At 31.1% G+C, this 13,142-nt stretch overlaps 1 protein-coding gene across 2 annotated transcripts in view; it reads left to right on the top strand.

The window, feature by feature from the left end:
• The window catches only part of NALCN (sodium leak channel, non-selective), a 476,168-nt gene that overhangs the window by 237,015 nt on the left and 226,011 nt on the right, over positions 1 to 13,142 (top strand). For both annotated transcript variants that reach the window (XM_031958631.1, XM_003765762.2), the window contains exon 11: positions 5,360 to 5,491. In XM_031958631.1, the coding sequence (XP_031814491.1) occupies positions 5,360 to 5,491 (132 nt within the window). The remainder of the gene's footprint in view (positions 1 to 5,359; positions 5,492 to 13,142) is intronic.

The raw sequence follows: 13,142 nt of genomic DNA, 5'->3' as shown, positions 1-13,142 counted from the left end.
TAAAGCAGAGGTAGTAAATAGGAATCAAAGTCAGGAAAATGGCAAAAGTGGACTATAATCATCTAGCTGAAAAGCACCATGGAATAGAGAAAGAGCACTGGCTATGGAATAAGATGACTTTGGTTCAAAAATCAGATTCTCCTTGATTTTGTGATCTTGGGCAAGTTTTACCAGTCTTTCTAGACTTCCTTTCCTTATCTGTAAAATTAAGAGGTTAAACTACATGAGATCCAAGGTTTGTCATCCTATGAAGGCAGGGTCACATGTTGTAAAAAGGAAAAACTTAGAAACCACCAATAGTAAATGACCTAGAACAAATTAAGAGTTGATGCAGAAATTAACCCCCCCCCCAAAAAAAAGGCACCTGATCGCTTTAAGTTTCTAGTTACTTTGCTTTTTGTTTTTCTACTTCTCAACTCTAGTTTATGGTTTATTCTCACTTAAGTGTAGAATCCTGATATGTGTAAAAATATATTTTTTAAGAATAGATTACAATAATTATAAAATTTGAGGTCCTGGAACACAAATGTCCTTTACTATTCAGGGAGCATAGCTCCCAAATGGCATGACAACAATTCTGTTCTCTCTGTCTGTTTGTCTGCCTCTCTCTGTGTCTTTCTGTCTGTCTTTTTAGTACTAGTTTTTTTTTTATTTTCAAAAATACATGCAAAGATAGTTTTCAACATTCACCCCGGCAAAACCTTGTGTTCCAAATCCTTCCTCCACCCTCCCTAGATAGCAAGCAATCCAATATATGTTAAACATGTACATTTCTTCTATACATATTTCCACATTTTTCATGATGCATAAGAAAAATCAGGTAAAAAGAAAAAAAGAAAAAGAAAAAGAAACAATAAAAAGGTGAAAATACTATGTTGTGATCTCCATTCAGACTCCATGGTCCGCTTTCTGGATATAGATGGTTCTCTACATTTAAGTCTGTTAGAATCTTTACAAAGTGATAAGTCAGTTGCCTAATTTAGCATGGTCCTTAGCAAATTCTCTAGCTCACTAATGTATTTAAGTACTCATTGGAGTTCACACTTTTGGGAGATTCACCAGTCAGTATTATTCAGTATGAGATTCACAAACCCACAATCCCACTCTCTCAGAGGAGGAGTCAACCTTTGAGACAGCATAAAAACAGCTGAGCTCAGTCAGCAGAGTTCAGATGAAAAAGATTGAGAGGGGAACGTCAGTCAGTTCAGAAGCAGCCTACTCTTGGAGGCAGAACCAGATTCAGTCACTTCATCTCACACCACCATGGTGGCTGGCCTCCTGCACTTCTCCTACTGAGCCCAAGGCTGGTCTGAAAGGCTCTCCAGAAAGCTGCCCAGCCCCAAGCAAGGAGACTCAGAAAATTGGCTTGAATGACCTCTTTGTTGAAAAGAGACACATCCATCATCACATAATATTATTGTTGCCATGTATTATGATCTCCTAGTTCTGCTCATTTCATTTACCATCAGTTCATGTAAGTCTCCCCAGGCCTTTCCAAATCATCCTACAAATTGTTTCTCATACGACAATAATATTACATAACATTCATATACCATAACTTGTTCAGTTATTTCCCAGCTGATGGGTTCCACTCAATTTCCAGTCCCTCACCACTACAAAAAAAAAAGGCTACTACAAACATTTTTGCACATATAGGTCCTTTTTTCTTTTTTTTAATGATCTTTTTATGATGCAGACCCAGTAGAGTCATTGCTGGATCAAAGGGTATGCAAAGTTTGAGAGCCCTTTTGGTATAATTCCATATTTCTTTCCAGAATGGTTGGATCAGTTCACAATTCCACTAAAAATGCATCAGTTTCCCATTTTTCCCACATCCCCTCCAATATTTATCATTATCTTTTCCTGTTATCTTAACCAATCTAAGAGATATGTAATGGTACCTCAGTTGTCTTAATTTGCATTTTTATCATCAATAATGATTTAGAACATTTTTGTTTCTGACTAGAAATGATTTTAATTTCTTCATCTGAAAATTGTTCATATCCTTTGACCATTTATCAATTGGAGAATGGCTTGTCTTCTTATAACTTTGACTCAATTCTCTATATATTTTAGAAATGAGGCCTTTATCAAACCCTTGCATGTAAAATATTTTCCCCAGTTTTCTGATTCCTTTCTGATCTTGGCTACATTGGTTTTATTTGGACAAAAACTTTTTTTTAATTTAATATAATCAAAATTATCCATTTTGCATTTCATAATGATCTCTAGTTCTTCTGTAACCATAAATTCCTTTCTTCTCCACAGACCTGAGAGGTAGATTATTATCCCTTATTCTCTTAATTTTATTATAGTATCACCCTTTATGTCTAAATCATAAAACTATTTCAACCTTATCTTGATATAGGGTGTTAGATATTAGTCAGTGCCTAGTTTCTGCTGTACTATTTTTCAATTTTCCCAGAAATTTTTGTCAAGAAGTGAGTTTTTATCCCAAAAGCTGGACTTTTTTGATTTATCAGACACTAGATTATTATAGCCTTTGACTATTGTGTCTTATGAACCTAACCTATTCCACTGATCTTAGCCAGTACCAAAGGGTTTTGAGGGCCACTGCTTTATAATATAGTTTAGGTGACAGTGAGGTCACCTTCATTTACGTTTTTTCATTAATCCCCTTGAAATGTTTGACCTTTTATTCTTCCAGGTGAATTTTGATATTATTTTTTCTAGCTCTGTAATTTCTTGGAAGTTTGGTTAGTATAGATTAATTTAGGGAAGAATTGTTATTTTTATTATTATATTAACTTGGCCTATCCATAAGCACATAATATTCTTCCAATTGTTTAGATCTAATTTTATTTGTATGGAAAGTATTTTGTAATTGTATTCATATAGTTTTTGGCTTTGTCTTGGCATATAGACTCCCAAATATTTTATATTATCTACAGTTATTTTAAATGAAATTTCTCTTTGTATCTCTTGCTGTTGGACTTTGTTGGTAATATATAGATATGCTGATAATTTATGTGGATTTATTTTGTATCTTGCAACTTTGTTAAAGTTGGTAATTGTTTCTAAATTTTTGATTGATTTTCTAGGAATCTCTAAGTATATCATCTGCAAAGAGTGATAATTTTATTTTCTTATTACCTACTCTTAATTCCTTTAATTTCTTTATCCTCTCATTGCTAAAGCTAACATTTCTAATATAATATTGAATAGTAATTGTGATAATGGGTAACCTTGTTTGATCCTTGATCTTATTGGGAATGCTTCCAGTTTATCCTCATTATATAAAATGTTTGCTGATGGTTTTAGATAGATGATACTGATCATTTTAAGGAAAACTCCATTTTTTCCTATGCTTTTTAGGTTTTTAATAGGAATGGGTTTTGGATTTTGTCATATGCTTTTTCTGCATCTATTCATGTAATCATATGATTTCTGTTTATAACAATTTTGTTTTCTTTGCATTTGTGAATCAAAAGACAGTCATTTTAGGAAAGCTATTGATGGGTATGAAGATAAATTGCTTTCTTGTTATTGTTCATCCTTCCTTCTTGAAGAGGAGTAAGACATCAAGAAGGTGATGTCCTGATTTACAAATGAATTGGATGCAAAGGCAGGAGGGATGTACAAAGTCAACAGCCTCATTTTCTTCTCCAGAGCCATTTGGGTCCAGGGGCAAGATGCAGTTCGGAATAACCCCAGATAAAATTGCATTTTAAAAATTGCCTAAATACTTACCAGAAGAGAAAGTAACCCTAAGTCCCTTCCTGTTAAAAATTTTATTTATTTATTCTTTTTAAAATTAAATGTACTTCTTCCTTTTCTTTAGTTCACAAACTCTTTTTGTTCTTTGATACCAGATCTCAGATAATTTCCTTGTCTGCACAGGCAGATAACTAACATCTGTTTAAACATCTACTCTTTAGAACAAATAACAAAACTGGAGGAATGGAGAGTGGAACATGGAAACAAGCCCACTATTGGCGGCAGTTTTCCTTTTGAATACACATTTCCAGAAAATGTTTTCCTAAAATATAGCTTTTCTAGATAAGCACTCTGATATAAATACTTTATTTAATTATGCCTTGCACATCAAAAAGTATAATTCACCATTGAACTTAAACTCAACTTCAGCAAATAATTATTAAATGACTATTGTGCCTAAGTAATTTTGCTAAATACTGGGAACTAAAAGAAAAATGGAAAAAATGGCTCTTTTCTGATAGGAATTTGCATTGTAATGGAGAGATGAAATGTGCTACGTATAAAACATGTATATAATGATTAGAATTGCAGAAAGCGAGAGCTAATTATTGAAAGGAATTAGAAAAAGTTTCCTATGGGATATAACTTAAGACCTAAGACTTGAGGGAAGTGGGGAATGAAGAGGGAGTGAATTTTTGACATGAGGAATATTGAAAAGGCCAGTTGGGTTAAAATATAGAATGTGTGAAGGAGCAAAATGTGTAACAAACTGGGAAAAGTAAGTTTAAATCAGATTGTAAAAATTGTTTTAATGTCAAGCTGCATAGTTTTTATTTTATCCTAGAGACAATAAAGAACATTGACGTTTTTTAAAAGAAGGGACCAAAATTGTCAGAATTATCCTTAGTTAATATTATTTTGACATTTGTGGAGGATACTTGGGAAAGGGGAGCTTGGAATATGGGGATTTCATTTAGAAGATTGTCCAAGCAAAAAGTTATGAGAATCTGAATTGTGATGATGGAAATATGATCAAAGAGGATACTGATATGAGAGATGTTGTGCAAATATAATGGGTAATGAAAACTGATTACATATGAGGAATGGGAGAGAGAGAGCAGAGACTAAAAGGTAACTACACTGTTGTGAACCTGGTTGACTTTTAAAAAATTATATGGTGATACTCTTACAAAAAATAGAGAAGTTTAAAGGAGAGATAAGTTCTTGGGAGAAGAAAATGAGTTGCTTTTAACATGTTAAGTTTAATATGATTATAGAAGGCTCATTTTCTAAGAGACAGTTGGTGATACAAGACTAAAAAAGACTTTAAAAAAACACTATATATATATATATATATATATATATATATATATATATATGTGTGTGTGTGTGTGTGTGTGTGTGTGTATGTGTTATCTACCCAATCATAATAACCACAAAATTCTTATTTGTCACAGGCTATTGAGGTCATCTAATCCAAGCTGTCACTTAGAAGGAATGTTCTTTATAACCCACAAAAACCCATATTTTGCCTTTGTTTAAGGACTTTGAGTGATTGGAAATTCATTAAGACATATGAGCTTATACCATGAAAATAGTGCATATTATTTACCAAAACGAAAATGTCTTCTTGCTAATGAAAATGATCTCTTACTTTGATATATAATTTTTTTCTCTCCAGAAAATGATGAGATCATCAGTTTTTCACATGTTTATCCTGAGCATGGTGACTGTAGATGTTATTGTTGCTGCTAGCAATTACTACAAAGGAGAGAATTTCAGAAGACAATATGATGAGTTCTATCTAGCAGAGGTAAGCATATTCATTGTGATATCGAGATATTTTTTCAAGTATGAAAATGAAGAATTCTATGGATCAATTTCCACTATAAAAATGTGGTGCTGATCCTATCCTTTGAGGAAACTCATATGTGGCCATTGTGTTCTTCTATTTGGAAGAAAATAAGAATTGTTTGTCCTTGACTTAATGCAGCTAAGTCAACTGAAGCTCAATGTTTCACTTATACCATAGTCTTTGCTCTGAAGTGGAGGGAGAGAGGAAAGGGGAGGGGAAAGGGAAAGAGGAAAGATGGCAGGATGGGGGGAGGGGCTACCATCTTTATAACCAGATGTTATGGCAACAGGACATAGCTTGTATAACATAAACAGTATCATATAGACATATATATATATATATATATGTAAAATAATTGAGTTACTGAATATTAGTTAATGGGTAAAGATGTGGATTTCAAAAGGTATATATGTAAATGATTTTATTAGCCACTTTTTTCTAGGTGAACATTTTGCTGAAATCCTTGATATACATCAAGAACTTTTATTTATATAAATATGATTTATGAAATCTTCCTTTAAACAATTACAGTTGTTAGTTATATAAGCATTAAGATTTATTATAAAATTTCCTTATAACAAGAATATGGATAATGAAACTATTATACCTATTTTTCAAGGATATATAGTTGAAACTTAATGACTTATGCAGCTTCAGATAGCAAATAAATGTCAGAATAGTGAATTAAACCCAAGTCTATGAACCACCAATTTGCTATTTCCTCCATGTCATACCTACCCTACAATAACATATATTTTGTGAATGTACCTCATTTTTAAAAAACCCACAATATTTTAAGGTTTTTTGCTTTTGAATTTCAACTATGATTGCATTAGTTTATTGAGCTCATAAGGAGAGAATTCCTTGAACCAAGGTAGATCAATTCCATTTCTGCTAATTATAGTTGTAGAGAAGTTGTGTTGGTTACCAAAAGTTTAGATGAGTTGCTAAGGATCAAAGGACTAGTATTTGTCAGTGGCAGAACTTAAATCCATATGTTCCTCACTTCCAAGGTCAGCTTTCTATCGAATGACATAATGCAGGTTTAATATAAAAATGTAAACTTTTTTTTAAAAAGTTAAATTTGAAGTTATTTATATTATAAAGGTATTTTACATTCTATACTAGACCTCTGTCACAGTGAAGTGACCTTATATTTAGCTAGCAATCATTTCTAGCAATCTCAACCCTTTGTATCACATTACTAATTTGATTAGGAAAGAAAAAAAATGCTGCAGAAGCTGTGGCAAAGACTAAACCATTTACTTTAAACCAGACTTGCGGATTAGATATACATTTCATAAAAAGTTTTATTATGTGGTTTCTCAGACAATAGCAGATTAGAAGCTAAAGGCAGAAAATTAAAGTCCTTGGAATCAATCAACTCTATCTTCTCTTCCCTTAGTTATTGATATGCATGCATGAAAAATTTGTTTAATACTCCTAACATTCCTAGATGATGAAATGCAGAACTGTTTTACTACGAAGTATGATGATGTGGTATCATCATATCATTTGATATGATAACAATGGTATGTGATGATGAGTTTTAGTCATCAGGCTTAATATGTGGTGGTGTTTAAATGAGTGTAGAAGTTGCCATCAAAATTGTTTAAAACAATGCTTTGATATTTAAAGTATTATGTTTTGTATTTGAAAAAGAATGGCTTACATGAAATTCATTGTTTCCTGACAATGCCAGATCAATTAGAATCTGCTTAATAATAAAATAGTAGAGCATCTTTAAAATGAATTTCATTAGATGATTTGAAAAACTAATTACTATTAACTATAAAAAACTTGGATGCAAATTTGTGCAATGTTAATGTTTAAAAGTAATTTTTTTTAGTAACAAAATATACACAACATTTTGCAATGTTACATTTCCTCTGCCACAGTAGCTACATAATAAAATGCACAAGATCTGTATTCATTTCAATTCATCCTATACATATTAATATTTGGCCATGAAAAGAGCTATCTACAAAATGACTTTTATCAACAATTTGCACATGAATCAAATATTTCCAAATTTACTGAAAAGTAATAGATTAGCAGCTGCAAAACTGTCATTCTTTACATTCTGTAAAATTGAGTCTTCAAAAAAAGTATGTAAAATAATATATCATTCCCTGTTGAGCAAGTTAAATTATATAATTTATCTGAAATGGCTGTCTTTGAAGTATCAGAGCAAATGGGTTATTACAGCAACTCTGACATATTCTATGAATAATGTGGTCACCTAGGAAAAAAAAGAATAGAAAATGAATTGTGGTATAGTTTATACCATCATGTATTTTAAGTTGCTAAATAAATATCACTTATTTTAGATAAATTAAATAGTTTAGATTGAAACAGCTATTCTATTTTAAAATAAAATTAGATCTTATAAGAAAAACTTATTGAATTACAGAAGGTCCAAATATAAAATTAATATTTACTTAATTGATATTTGAGTGGAGTTGGTTAGTTTAACTTTCAGATATAGTTGTGAAAATAATATTTTAAAATTCTGACTTGCACTATCTTAAAATGAAACCTACTTATGGAGAATTGACATTGGTCATAGAAAAAAATGAATGAAATTGAAGCTTCTGAAATATGAATTTACATGATTACTTTAATTATGACAGATCTATTGCCCTACCTTGCTTACCTTCTACATTTCTGTCTAAAAAGTAATGGGAAGAAAATTGTTTTTATTGCCATTAGCAAATTATTAATACTTTTGTAGTAATTTTAATGTTAATTTTAATTTTTTAACCTGAAGAATTCCAAGGCAATTGTAGTAATTGTAGTTTGAACTAGTTGAATATGGCACGAAAATATTGAAAGTATAGAATACTAAGAAGTGTGATTTTTCCAGCAATATTAAAAGCTCACTTGATTTTTAATAACCCACAAAAATGTTGTTTTAATTCTGTGAAGCAGACAGTTCACTCAATAAAGTTGTATATGTAATCTATTATTAGTGATTACTAATTTGTTTTATTTAATAATGAAGAAATTATTTTTACTAAAAGCAAGAGTAATAACATGGTTTTTGTACTTGAGCTTTACAGAGACTTGGAGTGAATACAATTATAATTTTCCCTCCAATTGAAAATCATTTTATATATTTTTTTAATATTTTATTTTTTTTTGATTTTTTTATATTTTTTTATTTTTATATTTTTAAACCAAATAGTTTGGTTTTAGGTTACAGAATGTTACACCAATCCAATAAGTAACCAATTAGCTATGTATAAGATGCCTTGCTACTTATTAGAGGTAAAATGACAAGATTTTAAAAAAAAATACTCTCAAGAAAAGTATATATCTATTGCTTATCCCCAAATAGGATAAACATTCTGTAAAGTAAAAAAAAAATACTTAAATTGAAGCTTCTTAACTAGGAATTAGCATTATTTTAATCCTGTAAAAATCAATCTGCTTATGCTAGTACTGGTTCTGTATCCCAAGGAAACCATAAAGGAGGAAAAAGGACTCGCATGTACAATAATTCTTTTTGTGGTGGCAAAAAATTGGAAAATGAGTAGATGCCCATCAGTTGGGGAATGGTTGTAATATGGGGGCCACCTGACAGTGGCTGCTGGGAAGTCTAACTCAGACTGAGAGGCAGCTGTGCTATCTATCTGACCTCTCTCTCCTCTTCCTTCTGCCTCCAATTTATTTCATTCCCATTCTACAAGCAACACCTGTGTCAGCAACTCCTTCAGATGTTATGATCCACAGCTGTGGAGGGTCTAGGAGAATTGCCCTGCCCCTTCACTTAGGCATGGTCCTTAACAGGGAATGGTTGAATACATTATGTGAAATAATGGAATATTATTGTTCTATAAAAAATGATGAACAAGCTGATTTTAGAAAAGCCTGGAAAGATTTGTTTAGCTCATCAAGGCTGCTTCTGGGTTATCTGGCAGCTATCAGAATCTCCAAATTTTGCTAGAATTTACTTGCAAAGGATCACTGGTACATCAAGCAACTGAACCTCAGAAATTCTTCTAATTGGCTAATTGTATAATTTTATTGCTCTCCTGTGTGAAGAGAAGTTCAAATTTACAGTACAGTCAATATGGAGCCCACATTAGCACTAGGAAGGAAACCATTTATGCGATCAGCTAGGTAGTACAGTGGATAGAGCACTTGTCCTGAAATCATGAAAACTCCTCTTCCTTAATTCAAACCTGACCTCAGAACTTAGTACCTTTATGACTCTGGACAAGTTAATTAATCCTATTTGCCTCAGTTTCTACATCTGTAAAATAAAATATAGAAGGAAATAGTAAATTGATCTAGTATCTTTTTCAAGAAAAGGTTACAAAGACTCAAACACAAGTGAAATGACTGAACAACCATAGCAAAACATTTATATTAGGTTGTCAGTAAATAGTTACATTATCCTTTGAAGATACAAAATGCTCCCTCACTTAAATTCAGTTTATTTGCATGCCCTACCATCACCTCCCTGATATCATGGTTCTCTTCGAGAACAAATGGCAAACAGGAGCAACAGCAACAACATCTGGAAATATTTTCTGTAGAAGGTGATTCATGCCATGAGTCTTAAAGAAAGGCAGGTATTGTAAAAGTATTGAGGACAGCTTGAGAGCAAAGACATTCATCAAAGAGATGAAAGCCAATTATATATTCAGGCAATAGAAAGTAAGCCAGTACTTGAAAAACATGAAAGAGAATAATGAGAAATAAGCCTGAAGAGTTAGATTTGGTGACATTGTTAAAGGCTTTATAATTGGAAGGCACCTTCTAGTCACTCAAATATGAAGGATCAAATATGTTCTTTAAAAGGTTATATACTGTAATACTAAGTCTCTGAAACAATATAGTTATGTAAACTTTTTAAAAAGATATTTTAAAATAGAATTCCCCACAGGTGATATAATAATTCACATCCCCAAGGGCATCTTTAGAGATTTTGTAAGACTAAAGAAAATCATTCTACCTGTTAGGAGTCAAGATGTAGTTAGATTTTTTTAAAGCCTCTTAAAACTACATACTTTCTATTTTCAAACTCTTTATTTTCTTTGAACTAATTCATTTAAATTGAGAAGTTGTTTTAGAAGTAGAAATAAAAGACTTGTCTGTCTCATCTAAGATATGAATTATCAAAAGAAGGCAGACACTGTTATATAATCTTGTGTCACATAGATAGATTTTTTTGTGTCTTTTATGTCTCAGATTAGTTCAGATAATCTATTGACTTTGTTTATAATTGCATTTCCAATTAAATTTTAATTTTAAAACATTTGTGTATTTCTTAAAAATTAACAAAATAGTTTTCTAGTACCCGAAAAATATTCAAAATTATATACAATTATTGTGAAACTAAAGTCCTACTGCTGATACTTAATAGCTATATAATCCTGAGGAAACAGGTCACTCTATTTTTGCAAGCATCTCCTTATATATAAAATGGGGATAATAATATCTGTAGTATTTACCTCCTGTGTTTGTTTGAAAGTGCAAAGGAAGTAACATATGTAAAGCACTTTACAAAGTTTATAGTACGCTTTAAATAAAAGCAAAGTATTATTACTTCAATTAAAATAAGTCTGTGTGTATAATAGATCTAAAAATAAGATTACAAGGAAATACAAGGAACAGACCTTTTTTGAAAAACAAATGTATTATGCGTTCTATAAGAAATGATGAGCAGGCTGATTTCAGAAAGGCTTGAGAAGCCTGACATGAACTGATGCTAAGCACAATGAGTAGAACCAAGAGAATATTGTTCACAATAGCAACAAGATTTTGTGATGATCAATTGTAATGGATTTGGCTCCTTTCAACAATGAGATAATTAAGGCCAATTCCAAAAGATTTGCAATAGAGAGAACCAATTATATTTGTTTTCATAATATCCATCTATTGGAAACTTTTCTTATTTATTTAAAATTAATTTTTATACTTTTTTATTTTGTTCTGTTTAATGATATTTGTTAAAATTAAGTAACAAAAGGATTCATTAATTTGTGTCACTACCCTCATTTTAGTCTCATTAATCACGTACAGTGACAAAATTGAAAGAATTCATCCCATCTTATTTTAGTTTCAGTCCTTGACACTATTATTAGATTTAATTAAGTTTTTTTCAGAAACATCAATGAAGAGATATCTTCTGACAGTTTCATAATTTGAATGCCCAGATGATTCGGGAAGATTTCTGGTTAGGACTGCAGAACTCAGAAAAAAAACAGGCTTTCCTGAAAGGCAACCCATCAAGGCTTGAGAAGAATGTATAATGGAAAGAGCACTGATTCTTTAGACAGAGGACCAAGATTCTAGTTCCCCTCTTTCATTATTTAGTACCTGTGTGATCACAGACAAATCCTTAGGTCTCACTTTTTCTGATCAATAAAATTATGAGGAGGTATTTGAGATAACTTCTAAGTCTACATCTATGATAGTACGATCTTCTATCTCTAAAGTCTTCTTCCCAATGGCATATTCAGCCTTACTTTTTGTTAGGAATTTTTGGTTAAGTGACTCTAGAATTATAGAGGATTTTTTAATTGTAAATTTCATTTAAAAGGAATTATTGGCTTTTGAGTCATTATTTCTATCATTTTCTGAAAATTGCTAAATTAACTTAGTCATGTATAATGACTCAACATGAGTCATCAGTTTTTTTTATAGAGACTAGTGCTTGCAATTTTGAATAATATTCTTAATTTTCAATATGTGAACAATAAACATTTTATTTTACTAGAGTTAGATAACCAATTTGTGATTTTCCATTTGTCAATTATCAGTACATTACATATAGAATGTTAATGGTGTCAGTTTTCTCAAACATTTTAAATTGAATTTAATTATTTAATTTATATTACAATGCTGTTTTTCTTTAATTTTTTTCATGTATTTCAATATTTGGCTACAATTTAGTAAATACCACGTATTCCAGTTTCATAAATCAAATACTATGATTTAATTACTTTGAGAAACAACTTAGTTAATTTCTTAACATAATTCACTCAGAATATGTTTTCTATATTGTATATTGTTTGGAGAATAGGTAAAGGTCAAGAAATTCTTCACTGCTAACATTTGCCTTTCTGTATATTTGAGTTGGGCCAAATAGGTTTATCATGGTCTGGTCCATATGAATACCAAAATACTAATATGATGTAAACATTTTAAAATGATGAAGTATAAGGGATAAGCTATTAGCCAAGGAAAGTAACCCAATAGTCACTATACTATGTTTTCCTTTGAATTTTGACTTCATAATGAGACATAGAGTTTTGGGTGTTAGAGGTAAGCCCTGTTTCAAAAGATCAAATTCTTCTGTCATCTTTCAAATTACTGGGTGATGCAGGGTATAAAATATATGGCTTGAAGTCAGAAAACCTGAGTAAAAATCCTGCCACAGATGCTTGTTACTTCTGATCTTAAATAAGTGATTTAAACACTCTGAGATTAATTTTCTTCACTTAAAACAAGAAGAGATTATGCTCAATGCCCTCTAAATTCTCTTCTATCTTTGATCTTGTTATTTTAATAAATTATCAAGGATTTAAGAAAGTTGTCAAGGGAAAGTAGAGATCCTCTATGTCATATCCATATCATACTAAACTGTTGCTGTTTC

The sequence above is a fragment of the Sarcophilus harrisii genome, chromosome 3 (assembly GCF_902635505.1).
Source record: "Sarcophilus harrisii chromosome 3, mSarHar1.11, whole genome shotgun sequence".
Classification (NCBI taxonomy): domain Eukaryota; kingdom Metazoa; phylum Chordata; class Mammalia; order Dasyuromorphia; family Dasyuridae; genus Sarcophilus; species Sarcophilus harrisii.
Note: the sequence above shows the minus strand (reverse complement) of the source record. Positions and strands in the feature narration are given on the sequence as shown.